Here is a 20,352-nt window from a genome sequence, read left to right on the forward strand (position 1 = left end):
GATCTTCCCAGTGGTCTCTTTCCTTCTGGCTTTCTCACCAATAAACCATACGCATTCTTCGTCTCTCCATTCGTGCTACATGACCTGCCCACCTCATCCTCCTTGACTTGATCATTCTAATTATACTTGGAGAAGAGTACAAGTTTATTGTATGATCAGTGAGCAATAAATTGGAAGATATCTGTAAGAAAGCTGTCGTGGCCTGAGGTACACTCACAATATTTGACTGGAGGAACTGAGGAAAACTAGGAAAGACCTCCTACAGTACAACAGATTTCCGGTGGATATTCTGAATATCTCCCAAATATAGGAAGAAGCGTTACAATTTGAAATAAATTGTCTGATACAAAGCATATCAATCTATATACTATAAGTATGACCCCACAATCCTTTCATTGGGCCCTGGCCTCTTGTTTTGAACTTTGTTGTATTAATCAAAAACCATTATTTCAGGAAATTCTCAGATTATGTGTGTTTGTGGGGGCACGCGGTAGGATAGCTGGTTGAGGCATTATGCCACAAAGAGGATGGATGCAAGTTCGATTCCTGACGAGGCCATTGGATTTTTCAATTTACCTAATCCTTCCAGCCGCGCTATGGCCCTGGGGTCAACTCAGCCTCTAACAGAAATGAGTACCAGGAATCTTCCTGTGGACGGCCGGCGCTTAAGTTTGAGAATCTCACCGCCATCTGAAGGCCGATTTTCTAGAAAATGTGGAAGCCTCGACGTCTCACAACCCTATGGTCGTCCACGGCTTGTTACAGGGATAGCTTTACTATTTACTTTGCGTGTGTGTCTGAGTAACTGCAAAATGAAACTTCCCAAAATATTTCTTTATTTTCATTACAGTATAACACACTATGTAACACTGATAACCAAAATTTGGGAATGGTATTTCTTTTATCTAGAAACCTCCTCAAGTGTTTTTTCACACCACGATAACATATTATGTAATAATTATTATATGTGAGATGTAATAATTAGATTCCTCATACCTCTAGAACTCTTTCCAAAAATTGAATATAGCACTCTAAGGTAATATAATGTGTACTAGTGAGAGGTAAATATGATAATTGATATCCTTTGCTCTCTCAGTACATTCTAGAAACTGAATTGTGCATTACGAGAAATAGTAATATATAAAGGGAAATGAAAACTCTTGAAATTAAAGTTCTTGTACCTTTAGAACTTCTAGAAAGGAACTGAATTTTACATTGCAAGGTAACATAATTTGTAATAATGAGATGAAAAGTATGAAAATTAAGATCCGCCGACTTTTCAGCGCTCCTAAAAAATCTCTGATTTATATTTGGAAGATTTATGTTCCTTAAAGAACGCAATAACAGAGACATTTCAATTTTATCTGAGAACTCGCGTTGTCATGAGTATCTGATGGGCAGGGAGGTTTATTTGCAAATCGTCAGGCTGTGAGATCTTGGCACATCGCCTATCTCGTGGCCATTAACGCAGACAAGTCCCGTGTCCTAGTGGACACAGCATTCTCTAATGACAAGATCGATAAGTCATCCGTTCGCCCATACTCGTTAATAAGTGTTAGTGACGTCAGAGGACAAAGAAGCCGAGTGTTTAGCTGTCCGGCTACTCTGCAAATTATTGTCATGGCATTTTTGTTGACGATGTGGGAAGGGCGCTCTGAAGACCTAAATCCCTTCACCATTATCATCATCTACTTCAAGGTAGGCGTTCATTAGCCCATTCCTTCTCAAAGACTACCTTGCCATCGTCTTCTTGGTCGTCCAACATTTCTTTTTCTGTCCGGCTGGTAATTATCAACATGTAGGAGCAGACTTGAGGAGTCGGTCTTAAGTTTTGATGACGCCACACGTTTTTGTAGCCTAGGATTCTATCTTCTATCTATGTGTACTGTATTTCATACATGGGTGGTAAGTGTATATTAAGAAACACATTTCCAATATTTAAATTTTCATCTTTTCAAAAATATTCAGAGCCAAAATTTCACATCCATACAAGAGCATACCATCCGCTATTGCTTTATAAGATTTTAACTGTATTATCTTTTCAATTTTGGGGCACGCGGTAGCGTAGTTGGTTAAGGAAATATGCTACAAGCCGGAAGATGAGGGTTCGAGCCCAATGAGGTGGATTTTTTAATTTACATAATCCAGAGTCAGTCTGTAGCCACTTGCTCACGCTGGTTCCTTGCTCGTGGATTTCTTGTACCCTGAAAATGGAGTCGATACGTTCCTCCGAAACGTTGGTTAACACAATACCTACACGGCGCCACATTCCAGAAGACGGCATTATTCATAATCACCACCGTGAAAACCTCAAACCTCAAATCTTTACAACTAAATTCTATCCTCACATATGTCGAGAGAGACTGGATTAAGTACGAATATTTACTTAATCATGGAGCTGAGCCCTTCTGGAGGAGCCGCCAATTCTGCAGCTACTCAACAATTTCCCAGAATTTTATGGAACCCGAAGGTTCATTACCGTGTTCACAAGAGCTTTCCACTGGTCCATATCCTGAGACAGATCAATCCAATCCATACCATCCCATCCTATCTCTGTAAGATCCATTTTAATATTGTCCACCCACCTATGCCTTGTTATTCCCAGTGGTCTCTTTCCTTCTGGCTTCCCCACCAATATCCTTTACGCATTCCTCTTCTACCCATTCGTGCTACATGCCCTGCCCACATTATCCACCTTAACTTGATCATTCTAATTATACTTGGAGAAGAGTACAAGTTATCAAGCTCCTCATTATGCAGTTTTCTCCAACCTCCTGTCACTTCATCTCTCTCCGGTACAAATATTCTCCTCAATACCCTGTTCTCAAACACCCTCAGTCTATGTTCCTCCCTTAATGTCAGAGAATAATTTGATTAAATTCAGTCCGCATCCAAACCGAAATCTGAACCAGAAACAGTTTGTACATAAGTTCCTCATTACATCATAATTATATAACACTTAATCTTGCACTTCAATTTTTTTTTTAATTTGCTAGTAACATTTGGCATATTTTCTCCGTATTTCATTTAGATTTATTACCATTCCTACTTATCCTAGAAGTTCCATGATCGATTCTCGGCACAGAGCCAATTAGTTTTATGTTTCATTATTTCCTCTATTTCTGCAACATTACTTTATTACAGGCCACGAGTGCGAACTGCGTCACAATTTGCCATTCATCACCCACAGCCAGCCGCCTGTTCAGGCACAGGCGAGCGGTTAGAGCACTGACATATTTTCATGACACGGGAGTATCTGCTCGTTTTTGTGAACTTATAAAGAACTTGCTGCAGTTTTGAAACGTGAGAGGATGGAAATCCACAACTTCTCTGCGACCGATGTCATAGAACTAGTGGAATCTTTTCCCCAAGTTCCGAATACACTTCACAGGATGAATAATTATCCTTGTAAATAAGTTCTAGAAGATTATGACGGTCGTAAATTAACATAAATATTATGTTTCTGGAAATTATCCATCGTCCTGTTGTCCTGTTTTTATTTAAAACCCTGTAAATAAGTAAAGCTATCCCTGTAACAGGCTGTGAAGGTCCATGGGGTTGTGAGACGTTGAGGGTCCCACATTATCTAGACCAGTGCTTCTCAACCGCCGGGCCGCAGCCCAGTAGTGGGCCCTGGCATCAATTATACTGGGCCGCGAGAGGCTCTTCTGAAATTTGTCATTTTCATTTTCTAAGAATTTTTCATGAATAAATATTTTACAGTTATCTTAATGCATGAACTTTAACAAAACTGGAAAGGTTTTTACGAGTAAATTTGTTGGGACTGGGCCCTCGTCTTATAAAGAAAGAACTTACTGGGCCGTGGTCTCATAAACGTTGAGAACCACTGATCTAGACAATCGGCTCAAAGATGGCGGTAAGGTTGTCAGCCTTACGCGCCGGCCGCACTTTACTCCCCCGGAAAATTATTTAATTAATTCCTGGTACTCATTTCTGTTAGAGGCTGAGTCGATCCCAGGGCCATAGTGCGGCTGGAAGGATTAAGTAAATTGAAAAAAAAAATCAATGACCTCATCGGGACTTGAGCCCGCGACCTACCGGCTTGTAGCATAATGCCTTAACCAACAACGCTACTGCGTTCCCCTTATTTTAAATTCGGTACTGTTTTTATTTGAAACACAACGTTTCAGAGACTGGATTCTGTCTCCGTCTTCAAATAAAACCTACTCAGCTGGGCCCAGTTGACTGGAGATAGGGACTAGCTCCATCGATTGGGCCTAACTGAGTAGGTTTTACCGAAAGTTGAAGACAGAATCCAGTCTCCGAAACGCTGTGTTCTAAATAAAAACAGGACGATGGATAATGTCCGGAAACATAATATTTTAATTATCTTTGTGTTTTTAAATGTCACCTTCCTTTGCAGTGTCAAGACGGACATTCAGCCTGGTGGAGCAATGAGCTCTCTGTACATCGCTAACGCCAATAAGCAGGACTCTGGTAACTACACGTGCTCCCTGGCGGACGTTGCCTCAACTACAATCGCCGTACACGTCCTCAATGGTGAGACACATATAAACTTATCTACCCGTTTAATATATTGCGTTTTAAAGCATTCAGCATTCATCGTGCAATGAAAGTTTTTGTTCCTTAATATATTTTGTTATTCAGTCATTTCCGTGCCGCAAATGGAGCAGTTCTGGAATATGGGGATTCCAGATAAAAGAAATATCTTCTTGAATCTCTCCGTGTTCCTTGCTCAAATTTACGTGATTTACCACAGGTTGAAGAAATAAGAAAGCGGGCGTCCTCTTTTGTTCTGTTTCGGAATCATTTTTGATTTTAATAATGGCGGGCATGTTACCTTGTTTACATGTCGGTCTGTGGGCCACTCCGTAAAATCTTTCGACCAAATTTATTGATTTTATTGATACTCATTATAACCATCGTGATATTAGAAGACTTCGAATATGTGTCGTTTATAATTTCAAATTATTAATAGTGTTAATATTGTTACCTTAAGAACTTTTGAGGTGGGATTGTAAATAACTTCAGTTATTCAAATACTGTGTAGAGAAAATTATGGTATTTTGTTAGGGTAATTTCTTTTTAGAATGAAAGCAACATGGCATTTGGACTAAATTTTATCTTCATCCGGGGGGTTTAGGGCGGAAACTAATGAATAACTAAAGATAGGCTTGTGGAATTCGGTTTGTAGTCAGGTGACAAACCGAGCTGCGTATTTAGACTGAATTATTTTTTGCGTTACGATTGTTATGAATGTGGAGACAGTCGAAAGCTTAACTTTACAACGTTGTATGAACGTGTACTGTTAGAAATCATGTACATAAATAAGTCGCGGAATTTTACTATAATTATTAGTTCTCGTATCTTTGCCAGCCTGGCCGCATATACGAAAGTCGCGATTTCAAAGGAATTTCATAGGCTGGTTGGAAATATACGCACATGTGCCTGCGTCTCTTTCAAACGTCGCCTTGTGGAACCGCTGAAACCTTTCTGAACTCATACCAGCCAATTTATATGAAGGGTTCTCATTCATCCTTCTGCGAAGGGTTGTCAGAAATTTCCTTTTTAATCCATTTTTGCGGCATCATTCTCCTCCCCTTCGTCTTCATACTTATGTTTATTCTTCGCTAGCTCTGAAGCTAGTCGACTCTTTTAATGGTATTAAACAAAAAGTCCTTCATATTTTATAGGGCTTATTCAGTCACGGCTTTGACACTTTACAAGTCTTGACTAATGGGTATTTCTTTCACGCTAATTATTGTAGTCACGGTAGCCGAGTGGACTAAGGCGTATACTGTCTTCGCTCGCTTGGAAACCGGAATCATGGGTTCGAATCCCACACAAGGTATGGTAGTTTAGTGTGTGTATGCGTTTATTATGTGTCTGTGTTGTCCTGTGTTTAGGTAGAGAATTTACGATGAGCTGACCTCACGTCCAAGGAGCCCTGCCATCTGTAAAATGATCATGAAACTGAGAAATCAGCCTTAAGCTCCAAAGTGGGAGCAAGAGGATAGAAAATATTATTATAATGTGTCCCGTTAGATTCCTTATGAAGAGATGCACAATTAAATCTATGATATTTTCATTATTGTAGTGTGTGTCAGCGTCCCCACATCCGATGGTAGAAAACGGAAGTTTGTCCCCCTAGGTTTTCCAAATGAATGTTTTCCACGTTATCTTTAATATTCTGAATATATTTTTTGTTTTCTCCCCCAGACTGTCACTGAAGACTATATTATTTGTAACAAAATTAAGTGAACGCATTTCTTGAGGGCACAGACAAGGAAATTTACTCATTATTACAAAATGGGATCATAAATTTTGTAAGCGTTCTTATAACTCGGTTAAACTTCGTACTTTATAATCAAATGTGTGTCAGTTTGTTTGTGGGAAATACGCTTTCTCGAAGAAAAATATAATGTTTCCTTTTACTGCATAACATAAACTATCATGAACTGTTACGTTTAAGAATTCAATTTTATAATATTTCTCCCTTGTTATTCGGAACTTTCGCTTCCATTCGACGCATCCATGGTGTGTTAAGAAGAAAGCACTTCTCCACCGCTTCCTCACACTGGCACACACTTCCTTTCTTCTTGCTAACGTCTTGATTTTCTTTCTCTGCTCCAGGGGACGCCGCCCTTAATTGTCTCTTTGTAATGCTATCCAAGTTTCCTTTATTACAATTTTTTTGTCACAGGGTAAATTGTGTGCAGTTTAAGCCGAGGATTCAGCTGTTCCTACATTTACGCCTTTAACCTATAACTGATGTCTCTTCTCATCAGTTGAAAAGCCGCCCAAAGGCAACACGGGTATAAATTAATTTTATATCCCGTCTTAGGGCTTAACGTAGAAGCAACCCGTGGTTCTCCGCTCAAGAGGAAGAGTAGGACTTTCCTAATTTGTGCTTTGAATCAAGTATTAATTTATTGCTTACTTAATCCATTCCTCTTATACCTTGCGGTGTCGAGGTTGTTTTTTTTTTTCATTTTGATCATTTTACAGACGGTAGGACTCCTTGGACGGGTGATCAGTTCGTCGCAAGGCCTCTACTGAAACACAGGACAATACATACACATACCAAACATCCATGTCTTATGTGGGATTCAAACCCAGGATCCCGGCTTCAGAACGAGCGAAGATCGCACGATACCGTGACCGCCTCAGATGTTACTACGATGACCAAGTCATGAATGTTCAATTGAGGATTACATGTAGAAAGCATTTAAGAAATAATTTTTATGTATAAAATTTTAGTCCGAAATCTTGAAGGAAGAGGCTCATTTTTGAAACACTGAAGTAGAAGGGAGATAAATATCTTAATCTTAAATAATTAAGTATATAAATATTTATAAATAATTTATATATTTAATTATTTAGATAATTATATCCTCCAAAATTGGGATGTGGCGATGTGGACTGATGTATTTATTCCTAGGATGAGAATAAGCAGCGATCCCTTGTGAACGTGGTACTGAACTTTTATAACTGGAGACAGAAAACTTCTTGTTTCAGTGGGAAAATATTATCTTGTGGAAAATAATATTGGACTGTCCATATTGATGAAAGTGTTTTTTTTTTGCCTATTTCTATTAGGCTATTCGTTTTAATGTGATATATCTTACTCAAAATAAATACAGTTTAATTAAAATCAATAAAAAGTAATTAATATTAAGTTAAAATTTCTTTTCCAATATTTTGTTTGGGGTCGTCGTCCATTCATCCAAATGACGTTGTTTGAGGTCTCCTTGTTTGGATTTGCGCAAGGGTAAGGGTGTTTGTGTAGTATTGCGTAGTTCTCAAGTAAATTGGTGTAGATATCATGTATGCCCTTTGACTGCAGGTTCTTCACCTGCCCCTGTAGTACTGTTCCTTATCTTTCTGTGTGTGTAGATAGGTACACACAGCTCCGTAGCTGTTTAAGGGTCTGAGTAGGTCTATTACTATTTTAATAGTGTTATAGCACGATAGTATCTTTATATACAGTGAAGGTCATTATTTTTCATGATCCAGTTAAGTTTCGCTCCTTCTGAATTTCTATTCGGATACTAAAATCTCTCTTTCGTCGCCTTGATAATTCTGTGCCGGGATGCGCTCCAGCTTTGGTTCAATTTATTTTGCTCGAGAAACTTCTGTGGATTTATTTGTTACTATATGTAAAGAACTTAAGCCATTATAAAGGCGACAGTATGCATAAGAAGGATTATAAATACGAAGAACGTGTGGTCTTTACGTAGGGGGTAACCTTAGCTATAGCACATAAGGGCCCCAAGATGTATCAACGACACAAGGTACTCACGTTCACGATAAAAATGGACCATAATATATATTTTTCATAGCAGTATTTTTAAGTAGAGCAATCCCCAAGTGTAATCATTTGTTTCAGCGAATTGTTCAAAATCATCAGCCGATTTGATATTCACGAACGTGGAATTCGTCTCAATATAGGATGATTACAAATGTTACGCGAAGAGAAGGTAAACATGTAGTAAATACAGAGAACTCTCTGCTTTCTGCCTATCTATAGATATTTCCAGATATAGATACAATAAATATGCAAATCGTTATAATATTGAATTCAATCCTCCGCGACCCACAAATAAATTTGTACTAAAATAAGCGACCTTTCTTGACGGTAAAACTGCAATTTGTAAAAGGTGGAGAACTGAAATCTTTTACAAGAAATTTTGGAATAATTTTGAACTGTATTAACTCCTCATACTTTTTGGCTACTGCTTGATTTATGCTCCTGAAAAACAGGGTAAAATTGGCCTCTCATATTTAAACAGTGATTTTTAATTTTCCAGACAAATGTTCATGGAATCAGAGACCATAGTTTTTACTAAAAAATTGCCCCATATTTTCAAGCTATTTTAATGAAAAAGCGGTAGTTTTATTGAGCAGAGCAGATGACGTTATGATCTTTTCAATATGCGATACAATATTAATTCTGTTGCTGAATTTTTCAGATGAAACCAGTTTTAACATACTTCGAGTAAAATGTAGCTATTATTGTTGAAAGGCCGTTAATTGCTTCAATTTTTAGAGTAGGCGAGACGCATACTTTTCACAAACAATGATCACTTGTTCAATCTCGGCCGGGGAAACAGTTATCGTGTCTGAGGTTTATCATGTTTTTCCTCAGCCCCTTCAGGCAAATGCCGAGATGGAATCTCGAATTTCTCCACTTCCGCTTCTTTCCATGTTGTATCAAATTGTTTAATGACCACCAATCGTGCTGTAATTCGACGCAGTTTAATTTCGGAAATTGAAACAGTAATCAGTAATATGCCATCAATAAAATAAATATATAAATAAATTTTGTCTCCCTGGTTCATACGTATTTCTTTTTAATGCTAGTGGGGTGGGACTAAGTCCCTTGTACTGCGGCCACTTCTGGCCTATTGTACCAGCCCCAGATGATAGGTGACGGTGATTGTGGAGCAATTAGTGGAATGAAGATTGGCAGGGGAAACCAAAGTACTAGGAGAAAACCTGACCCAGCGCCACTTTGTCCACCACAAATCCCACTTGACCAGACCCGGGATCGAACCCGGGCGGCCGCGATGGGAAGCCAGCGACTAACTGCTTGAGCTATGGCGCGGCNGTGTTAAGTTGCATTACTCTATTCAGGAAGAATCATAACAATTTAACACGCACACTTCTGACACCAGAGAAGTCACCGCAGAAAACACCGAGCAACTTCAAAGAAAGTGAGACATCACAGGCAGAGACCTCGGAAAGGAAGGAACGGTGACACACCGATACACTATTCGGGACTAACATCCTTAAGGAGGGAACAATGTAACATGTAGATCCATTGCTAGATACGGGCCAGTAAATACGCATTCTTGACAACAGTAGAATGTGGGGTGCTTTATGCCAAGACAGACTGGCCGACTGACCATCGGTCGTAAAATGAGACTCAAACTCAGAAGAACGTGTTTTCCGTGAGGTCCGACCCGAGTCTATATAATGAGAGGACAACAATAATTGTCAGTTGACTGAGTTGAGGTGAGGGTTCAGGTGTGAAGTGTTAATCAGCGGACAACGGAAGCTGAATAATCTCCATTGCTAGGAGTCGTTACCAGGAAACGTCTAGTGAAGACACGGCATAGGAATAGCCATTGTTGACAGCTGTTGCCAAATAATTACTAGTGGGAATAGACTGAGAACACTTAGTGTTGCGTGATTTGTAGTCTAGAGATCAGCAGTAATGTCATAATTGTTTGTAGTTACGACCTGTAAGTGGCCAATATATATTCACCAATCCAAACCCCGTCTATAGTCACTGAAACATTAGCTTGTCGACAATTTTTGAAACATAACTAAAATACGGTTAAACGTCAGTATACTCAATAAACACGTCGAACGTTCTTTGCTGAATTTTGTAGCTTTACCGCCTTTACCCATCACAGAACAAAACCAATGAAATTCAATTAAATATTGTCCCAAGGGGTAAATTGTTATGAGAATCCGCAAAATATTATCCATGGTTACGTGGGGAGAAGACTCTGTTTTTTTTCTGTGGTTTTTAAACCGCACAAACGTAATTACGAAACTTGATAGATTGTGGTTCAAAGCACAACGAACAGTGAACCACAATTTTTGCTGCATTTTCTTCAGTCACTGAACGGGTCTGTTCCCTATACAAAGCGAATAGATTCAATATGGCTGTCGACTTTAGTGGCACGACTAGCGATTATGAAATTATTACTTTTTTTTTTATTATTTCTCTTAGTGGGGGGATGGGGTCCAACCGGGTCCACTCGGCACGGCGGTCACTGATTGGCCTATTGTACCTGCCCCGGGTGATTATAATGATGGAGACTTTGGTGGAATGAAGATTGGCACGGGAAACCGAAGTACTCGGAGAAAACCCGTCACAGCGCCACTTTGTCCACCACAAATCCCACTTGACCAGACCCGGGATCGAACCAGGTGGGAATCCAGCGACTAACCGCTTGAGCTATTTCCTCCAACTCCGGGGTCTAAGAAAGAGTCAAACAAGAAACCAGCATAAAGCATGTATCAAGAAAAGCAAAACACCTTATCTGTAGAGCCCATATTTTTATCTGAGGGCGGAAGGGGATTGAGTCTCCAAAATATCGTCTCAAAATTCGGACAGTGGATAATGTCCAAAAAAATTTTATAATTTTATTGTTATGACACCATTACTAGGAGCCGGGACAGCGCAGTAGGTATAGCGTCTGGCTACGGGTTGGACGACCGAGGGGTCGGAGTTCGAGTCCCGGTAGTGTCATGAATTTTCACTTCTCCATATTGTCAAGACCGGATCTGGGGCTCATCCAACCTCCTATCCAATGAGTACCGGGGGTTCTTTCCCCGGGGATAAAGCGGAGGGGGCGTGAAGCTCACCACTCACCTCTAATTAGTGCTCCATACGCCTTCATGGCGCAGTGCTTATTTAGTTAAGCACAGGGGACAACTTTACCTTTATACCATCGTCACGGAACTTTGGATCTAATACATTTTAGACTCCAGACAATTTTATCTCATATAAAAATGAACCTTATACTTTATTTCTAATTTCTCTGAGCAACATTACAGACTGACAGAAACTTCCATAATAGCTCTGAAGTAATATCCACTACGTGTATTAAGTGTACTACTTACAGGAAAGGACAACCATCTGCAGCAGTGAACTTATGAGTGATCTTGTAGTGATCTTCCGTTTATACCAGTGATCCCATCTTATGAATGCGACGGCATGCCCCTCGTCATGGGTACTTATCGTAGTACCTGACTCACTCTCCCTTCGTCTCTCGCGTTATCATTTCCAGATGACAACAGATCAGATTAACGTGAGCAAATGCATTAGTTCGTGCCTGGTCTAAGATTGCAGGCTGCTCGAAATTAATGACGGGGGAGTTTAACTCCTGATTATGATGAGGTCAAGTGATGAGTCTCACTAAATCGGGCAACGTCGAGTACGTGAGAGGAAGTTCTGAATGAGGAAGAGACGTTTAAGTTAGTCTGAGAGTAATGGAGATCATCTGAGCTGTCATGTTACTGAGTGCAAACACTGCCGAACTTTTGCCCCTCTGAACTGTGACGACAAAGAACAAATCTAGTCATAAATTCTCAAAATATATTTTACGGAACGAACTTTGTTTTTAAAAATTTATGTTTGCTTTTAATAATATTCGTAACTATGTAAAAACATAGATTGTTATTTGATTTTTATAAATTTTGAATAGGTCTAACATAAATATCTGAAATAAATGCAGGAGATATTTTAAAATATTAATAATAGATTTATACAACTTTGCATTCCGTTCATACAATCACTCTTCCTTGTCGTTTTTCTTCTACTTCTTTCTTTCTTTTCTATATATATATATATTAATTTATTTATCCGATTTATTCATTACTGTTCCTTCTCTCTTATTTACCTTGTACTTTTCTTACTTCTAAATAAAAATTTAGTTCATAGCGTACAACGAACAAACATCGAACATTAAGAAAACACCAAAAATTTACGTAGATAATAAAAAGAAAGGATCAATAGTAAATACTCCCAAACAAATAGCATACCTCGGTTTCCAACATTGTTTAGAGCTTTTGAAGGCCACGCCATAGCTCAAGCGGTTAGTCGCTGGCTTCCCACTGCGGCGGCCCGGGTTCAAGCCCGGTTCTAGTCAAGTATGATTTGTGGTAGACAAAGTGGCGTTGAGGTAGGTTTTCTCTTAGTACTTTGATGTCCCCTGTCAATCTTCATTCCACCAAATTGTCCATCATCATAATCACTCGCATAAGGTACAATAGGCCATTCAGTGGCCGACGTGCAGAGTGGACCCAGTTGGACTCCACCCCCCCACTATTCGAAATAAAAGAAATCGAAATTTTTGTACCTCATATATAAGCATCTCCCCATAGTAACCAAGTTCAAGGGCTCCATCAGAAGCACGTAAACAATAAATTTTACATACGAAACATTCAGCGCCAAAGTCTGTAATAATAACTCCAAAATAATCGACTTGAAATAGTAAATGAATTCCTCAATTTTAGTCTTAATTTTAAATTTAACTTGCAATATTTGAACCATTAAACTACATAATTAGGAGCTTCATAACTTCTACTCTGCTCCAAATATAATTAGAATGATCAAGTCAAGGAGGATGAGGTGGGCAGGTCATGTAGCACGAATGGGGGAGACGAGGAATGCGTATAGGATATTGGTGGGAAAGCCAGAAGGAAAGAGACCATAGGGAAGACCAAGGCGTAGGTGGGTGGACGCTATTAGAATGGATCTTAGAGAGATAGGATGGAATGGTATGGATTGGATAGATCTGGCTCAGGATAGGGACCAGTGGAGGGCTCTGGTGAACACGGTGATGAACCTTCGGGTTCCATAAAATGCTGGGAAACTCTTGAGTAGTTGCGGAATTGGCGACTCCTTAAGAAGGGCTCAGCTCCATGAGTAAATAAGTAAGTAAGTAAGTAGGTAAGTAGTAAAACGGAATGTGACTCTCGTAGGAATCCGTGTTGTGACTCTAGGCACGGGTAACGTGGGCCAGCTTATCAGGTAGATGTTTTTGCAGCCAATTGTAAGGTTATATATTTGCATTATCTAAATTAACTAACTCCGTGGCCTGTAGTCCGCAAGCGAACTATACCGACCTAGCTACCGCCGCTTGTAGACCAAGTTAGTGCCAACTTTAGCGGGTAGATGTGTCGCGTGGTCAGCGCAACGGATCCCGACGGCCGTTAATTTCGGTTTTCTAGACCGGTACATTACAAAAATATGACATAAAAATTTATATTTAAAAAACTACATTTTGCACAGGAAGGAAATTGATTTTATTGCGAGCCGCACCCGAAGCTTCTTTTCCGTCCTTCTATTCTCTCTGTCCTCTGTCCTCTTACCCTTCTGCTGGCTTTTATTCCTTTACTTTATTTTATTTTATGTGACATGTTTGTTATGACAGGTCTCAGACTTAGCAGCAGCGGGAGTGGAACGTCAAACAAAATGGTGGCAGCAGACACAAAATGAACAACGTAACGTGTAATGGCGCTGTTAGCTTGCAGTTTAATATTCACGATTATTTAAATATTTCTTAGAAGCCGCGTAATAAAACTGCGGCAAACCTGTGGGTTCCATGAAAGGCAAGGAAATAGCTGAGCGAATATTACGTGCTTGAGGAAGGCTTTGTTATATGTAGTTAGTTAGTTAATTAGTTGGTTTACTGCCACTTCATGTATTAATTATCTTATATGTGGTTCCCTCATAATTGTTAGCGTCAATTGCTGCAAACTCTGTTCAGAGTTTGCTGAAATGACACTTTCAGTATGGATTGTTTGGTTGGAATGCTTCTGGTGCTTTCGGTTCAGGAATGCTAGGTAAGTTTGCAGGGAATGTGTACGTGCCATTAAGTTCATTTCCTATATCGCTTTCAAGGATTAATTACCTGTGGAAGGATGCGGATTTTCCAGGAAATGGCAATAATTGCCACAGATTGGGACTTCCTGTCTTCAGGCTGAGACATTATGCTTGAGTCTACCATAGAATTTACAGAAAACACAATATCGTCTCGTTTGACGCGACTAGACACATAATGACAGCAATATGTTTATGTGTATTACATTTTTATTGAAGTTCTCTTTTCATAACTATGAAAAAAGTAGTAAAATCATTGTTTTTTATAATTTTAAAGCTTTTCTATTATCACTTTTCCTAGTTCTCTTATACTATAATTTGGCCGAAATGTGTACCGCTAAGTATGGATTCGTACACGTAAGTAAGAAAGTAAAGCTATCCCTGCACCAGGCTGTGTAGGCCCATAAGGCTGTGAGACGTTGAGGGTCCCACATTATCTAGACAATCGGCTCGAAGATGGCGGTAAGGTTGTCAGTCTTACGCGCCGGCCGCGCTTTACTCCCCAAGAAAATTATTTAATTAATTCCTGGTACTCATTTCTGTTAGAGGCTGAGTCGACTTCAGAGCCATAGTGCGGCTGGAAGGATTAGGTCAATTGAAAAGAATCCAGTGATTTCATCGGGATTTGAACCCACGACCTTCCGGCTTGTAGCATGATGACTCAATCAACTACACTAACGCGTGCTCCCTGTGTAAGAGGAAATGAATCGTACCAAACTAAACCTTTATTAATAGCAACAGGAAAAGTATTTTCTGACGCATTTTCGGTTTACTAACCTGTTTACTAACATGTTAAATCTATTCGAGTTGGAGATTGCTAAATCTATCTCATATGTATAGAGTTTAGTACTCAGTTTTATTAGGAATATTATATATTATATTTAGGAATATTCCGAAACAAATGGGATAAATAATAGAAGTAATGAGATTTTACGCAACAAAATGGGCTCTGATTCGATAGCACTCGGTATTTTGGATTAGTAAACACCGCAGTTGGGTTTCCGAGAGAGTAACTGACCAATATGAATTGAGGATTATTTACATTGACAAGATAATCGCATTTAAATGTTTGAGCCCCATTACCGACTGTGTCATTGCAGTGTGTTTGTTGCGCCCACACCTAAGTCTCTGGAATTATGGAGACCACAGGTAGTGAAAAGTTTGTGTTAGTCTGTGCCGTATACATTTGATGACTAGTTGCCAAAGGGTAGCGGCTTACAAGCTGCAGAAACAAGAAAGTTTCAGAAAAACCGCAAAAACCAATCTGGTAACAAACATTTGTGGCATGTCTATTGATAAATTTGTCTTAAACGGTAAAATATAAAACTAGAAACGATATACCGCGCCATAGCTCAAGCGGTTAGTCTCTGGCTTCCTACCGCGGCGGTCCAGGTTCGATCCCGGGTCTGGTCAAGTGGGATTTGTGGTGGACAAAGTGGCGCTGGGGCGGGTTTTCTCCGAGTACTTCGGTTTCCCTTGCCAATCTTCATTCAATCAAATGCTCCATCATCATAATCACCCGGAGCAGGCTACAATACGCTAATCAGTGGCCGCCGTGCCGAGTGGATCCATTTGAACTCCACCCTCCACTAAGTGAATTAAAAAAAAAACTAGAAAGGATGCGCAGAATTACTGGATCTTTGGAATTTTCTATCCTCCGGTATTATGGAGAAGAGGAAAAACGGCTTTTGGGGAATAGATCTAGTTTCCGGAACGTTGTGCTTTCTATTCTCTAGAACACGGGACGATGGACAGAGTACAAAAACCCAGTAATCCTCTGTGTTGTACACCATCGTCAGAACCCTATAGAATTTAGGAAGAATACAGGTATTATATACTGTAAAGTATTAACAGTTCGTGTGCATAAGAACGGCTTCGAATAAGTCGGAAAAAAGGAAATTTCAAACAGCAGAAATGGGCACTATAAGCCATACCTCTGCATATGCAATTACAATTTCACACGAAGTTTACTTTTTGGCACTGGGCACACCTGGGATAATTTCCTGAACAAAGATCAAACAATAGTAATTGCTTCATATGATTTCTATTTATGAACATATATTTATAAACAACATATAAAAATGAGCTGGTATAGCACAGTCGGTATAGCGACTGGCTACGAATCGGACGACCGAGGAGTCAGTGTTCGAGTCCATGGAGGATCAAGAATTTTCTCTTCTCAACTTCGTTCAGATCGGCTCTGGGGCCCAACCAGCCTCCTATTCAATGGGTACCGGGGGCTCATTTCCAGGGGTTTAAGCGACCTGGGCTTGTAGCTAACCACTCACCTCCAAATAGTGCCGAGGTGAAGAAAACGTGGATCTATATATCCACTCCCCCATACACCTTTATGGCGTAGTGCTTAATTATTTAAGCACAGAACAACCTTAACTTTACTTTGTACATTTAAAAAATGATTGCACCATATCAGGTATATGGATAGCTCGGTATTATGACTGCTTGTAGGCGTGACGACTAAGTTGCGAGTCCTGGCAGGAGCCAGTACCTTTACCTTTGCCACTACACCCAGATCTGCTCCTGGGCCTACGCAAGTTTCTGTCCTATGTGTACCGAGAGCTCTTTCCCCGAGGACGACTATGTCCACGTGACCATTCGTGCCCTTGTAGTGCTGAAGGTAAGAACATGCCTACATGGAGCTATATCAGCACAGCCTCATAGACCTTCACGTCTTGCAGCTTCGTTAAGTACAGAGACAACTTTACTTTCCTTATCGGCGTACGGACAATTGCGATATACGTGTAGTTAACTGATCCGGTGTGACAGACCTTTAGAGAGTCATTAATCATCCAGTTATTTTTAAAATGATCCCTGATCTGTTATCACAAGAACTGCCATTTTGATAGAGCACCATCTTCTTTGAAATTGTTTTCGTTTGCAAGCAAAATATCTCAAGACCGGAATAGGAAGGTTGTTCGAACGAAAGCGATACTTTATCCCAAGGACCGGGTTAAGAAGTACGCCATTGAGGCGGGATCAGGTGTAATGATATGCATACATGATAAGCATATGTGATACTCTTGACCCTATTCGTTAAGCATCTCAAGCTTGATATTCTTGTAACTCATATTTGAACTCCAAGGGAAACATTATGTCGTCATTACAAAGACCAGTTTGTTAATGCACTTTAGGAAAATAATAATTCTGAGAATCATACGAAATAAATGGATATAATATATCCTGAGGGCAATACATAATGATGAAGCAGATATTATATATAATTTTTTTATTGCTATTGGGGTGGGACTAATAGGCCACTTCTGGCCTATTGTACCAGCCCCAGATGATAGGTGAGGGTGATTGTGGAGCAATTGATGGAATGAAGATTGGCAGGGGAAACCGAAGTACTAGGAGAAAACCTGCATCAGCGCCAATTTGTCCACCACAAATCCCACTTGACCAGACCCAGGATCGAACCCGGGCCGCAGCTGTGGGAAGCCAGCGATTAACCGCTTGAGCTATGGCGCGTTCCCTTTATATATAGTTAATACTGTGCTTTAATGACCGATCACAGAGGCCGCACGGTGTAAATCATGAACCGTCTTGGTCTACTCGAACACTAGGATCATGGGTTCGAATTCCATTCGAGGCATTGATATCTGTGTGCGTTTATTCTGTGCTTATGTTGTTCTCTGTTTAGGTAGCGGCTTTAAGTCGGGCTGATCCCTTGTCCATGGAGTCCTACCGACTGTGTGTAGATTAAGAAACTGAAAAAAGGACAATTTCCACAAAGGCTGTGGAGCCGTAGATGGACTGCGCTTCTATGGGTTAAATTATACTCAGACACTTTTAATATGAAATACTTACTTACTTACTTACTTACTTACTTACTTACTTACTTACTCATGGAGCTGAGCCCTTCTTGAGGAGCCGCCAATTCTGCAGTTACTCAAGTATTTCCCAGCATTTTATGGAACACGAAGTTCATTACCGTGTTCACAAGAGCCTTCCACTGGTCCCTATCCTGAGCCAGATCTATCCAATCCATACCATCCCATCCTATCTCTCTAAGATCCAGTCTAATATTGTCCACCCACCTACGCCTTGGTCTTCCCTGTGGTCTCTTTCCTTCTGGCTTTCCAACCGATATCCTATACGCATTCCTCGTCTCCCCCATTCGTACTACATGACCTACCCACCTCTTCCTACTTGACTTGATCATTCTAATTATACTTGGAGAAGAGTATATGAAATATAATATATAAATATTTGAATCTTCATAGGAGTGATTGTATATGCTTCTAATTATGACTGTAATAACTAATTAGTATATCGGTAGGCTCATGACATTATAGAGAGCAAGATTTCGTATACTCAGATGAGAAGAACTTTTCACCATTGCTCCATTACGATGAGAGAGATGTTGGAGAAGAAATTTTGAGCGTAACACGGGAGAGTAATTAACGTTCGGATTAATGTGGCAGAGGTTGCTATTGTTGCAGGCACAGAAAAGCCTCCCATCACACATACAACCTCATTCCCAGAAGAGTCCAAAATACAACAATCCCCTCTTGCCTCTGTTTCTAGTATTGTTTCTGTATGGATACCCTTGTTTTCCCGTCACAATAAACCCTTCAGCCTTCAACGCCTACCTATACTAGGGGCATTTGTTTACAGGCATGCAGAATGCGTACATACAGAAACGGAGAGTGTTACGCTGAAACGAATAGGAACCCGTTGTCCACCTGTAACAAAGGCAGCGGTTCTATTAAAATTACTACTGTTTGTTTCTGAGGGGTTTTATGGCGCACGAAATCTTTCTGCAATACAAAGGAGATGAGGATTACATTGAAACTGAAATTGAAGTGGGACTGGTCTCTGTCACGGCTGAATCACGTGCCGATAGGAAATGACTGCTGAAATGTTCATAAAGAGAGATTGTTGTGGGATGTTCTAATTAAATTTCTTTATGTTCAATTGGCCACAGATGTAATCCATAGAGTCGTTTAATATCACAATATGGTCAATTACAAAACAGTTTTTTAAATTAATTTAAATTGTTGTTTGTTCTGAAAATTTCCAAAATTTGTAATGTCATCACCTGGCTTATGTACTTAGCAATACAAAAGAAAATATCTCAGGGTTATTTTCCATAAAATTTTCTAAAATTACATACAATCATACAAAACAGTGACACTTGTAAGAAATGACTATAGACGGGGTTCTGGATAATTGGATTTATTCACTACTTACAAATCATAACTACAAACAACTATAACGCTTTTTCCGATTGCCATATTTTACGAATGACTACAGCACACTCTAACTCTTTTGTAGCCTGCAATGTCTGCACTAAACGTTTCCTGGTAACGGTTTCTAACAACGGCTATTTCTCTTCTTTCATATTAAAGTCATCTCTGAATGGCGGCTCCCTTCCGTCTGCCTGCCTTCCTTACAGCTGACTGGCGGCAATTTCACACCAACAGTCTAGATTTTAATTCACCGCCTATCAACTGAGCACTCCTGCAGCTCAAACTGAGCCTCTTCTTCACAGACTGACTTTCAAACGACAGATAAGCTCAGATTGAAAGTCAAAATCAAATTTAGTTTACTACTGGTGGTTTACAGCCAATCAGTTCTTCTTGGCGCCAAACCCCTGGAGACTACGAACAGAGATTATTTTTTCATCTGAGCCCTTGCGGTTATAGTCCTTAAGTAACGCCCTCTCTGATGAGAAGGTGGATTTGTCTGTTATGAATATGCTTGGCCTTTGTAAATTGTAAGCACGGCATACAAGGTGTGGCAATAAAGAACCCGGATTACTTTTATGACTCATTTCCGGCCACGTCATTGACGAAGAGGAGGGTAGGGCATTGACCCTTGGACTTCCCTCTACCGTCACACAAAGTTTCATTCACGTGCATCGGTTAGTCTGGCCGCGACCATTGTTAGAAGCGGATCGTGTTTCTGAGCTCCGTCGGAATAATGCTGAGTGCTAATGCAGAACA

General features: G+C 40.0%; 1 protein-coding gene across 1 annotated transcript in view; it reads left to right on the forward strand.

Annotated features, from left to right (window-relative positions):
* LOC111870260 (peroxidasin) overlaps nt 1-20,352 on the forward strand; it is a 385,708-nt gene that overhangs the window by 351,187 nt on the left and 14,169 nt on the right. The window contains exon 5 of the mRNA XM_023862384.2: nt 4,385-4,521. Within this exon, the coding sequence (XP_023718152.1) occupies nt 4,385-4,521 (137 nt within the window). The remainder of the gene's footprint in view (nt 1-4,384; nt 4,522-20,352) is intronic.

This window comes from Cryptotermes secundus, unplaced genomic scaffold, assembly GCF_002891405.2.
Source record: "Cryptotermes secundus unplaced genomic scaffold, Csec_1.0 scaffold94, whole genome shotgun sequence".
Lineage (NCBI taxonomy): Eukaryota > Metazoa > Arthropoda > Insecta > Blattodea > Kalotermitidae > Cryptotermes > Cryptotermes secundus.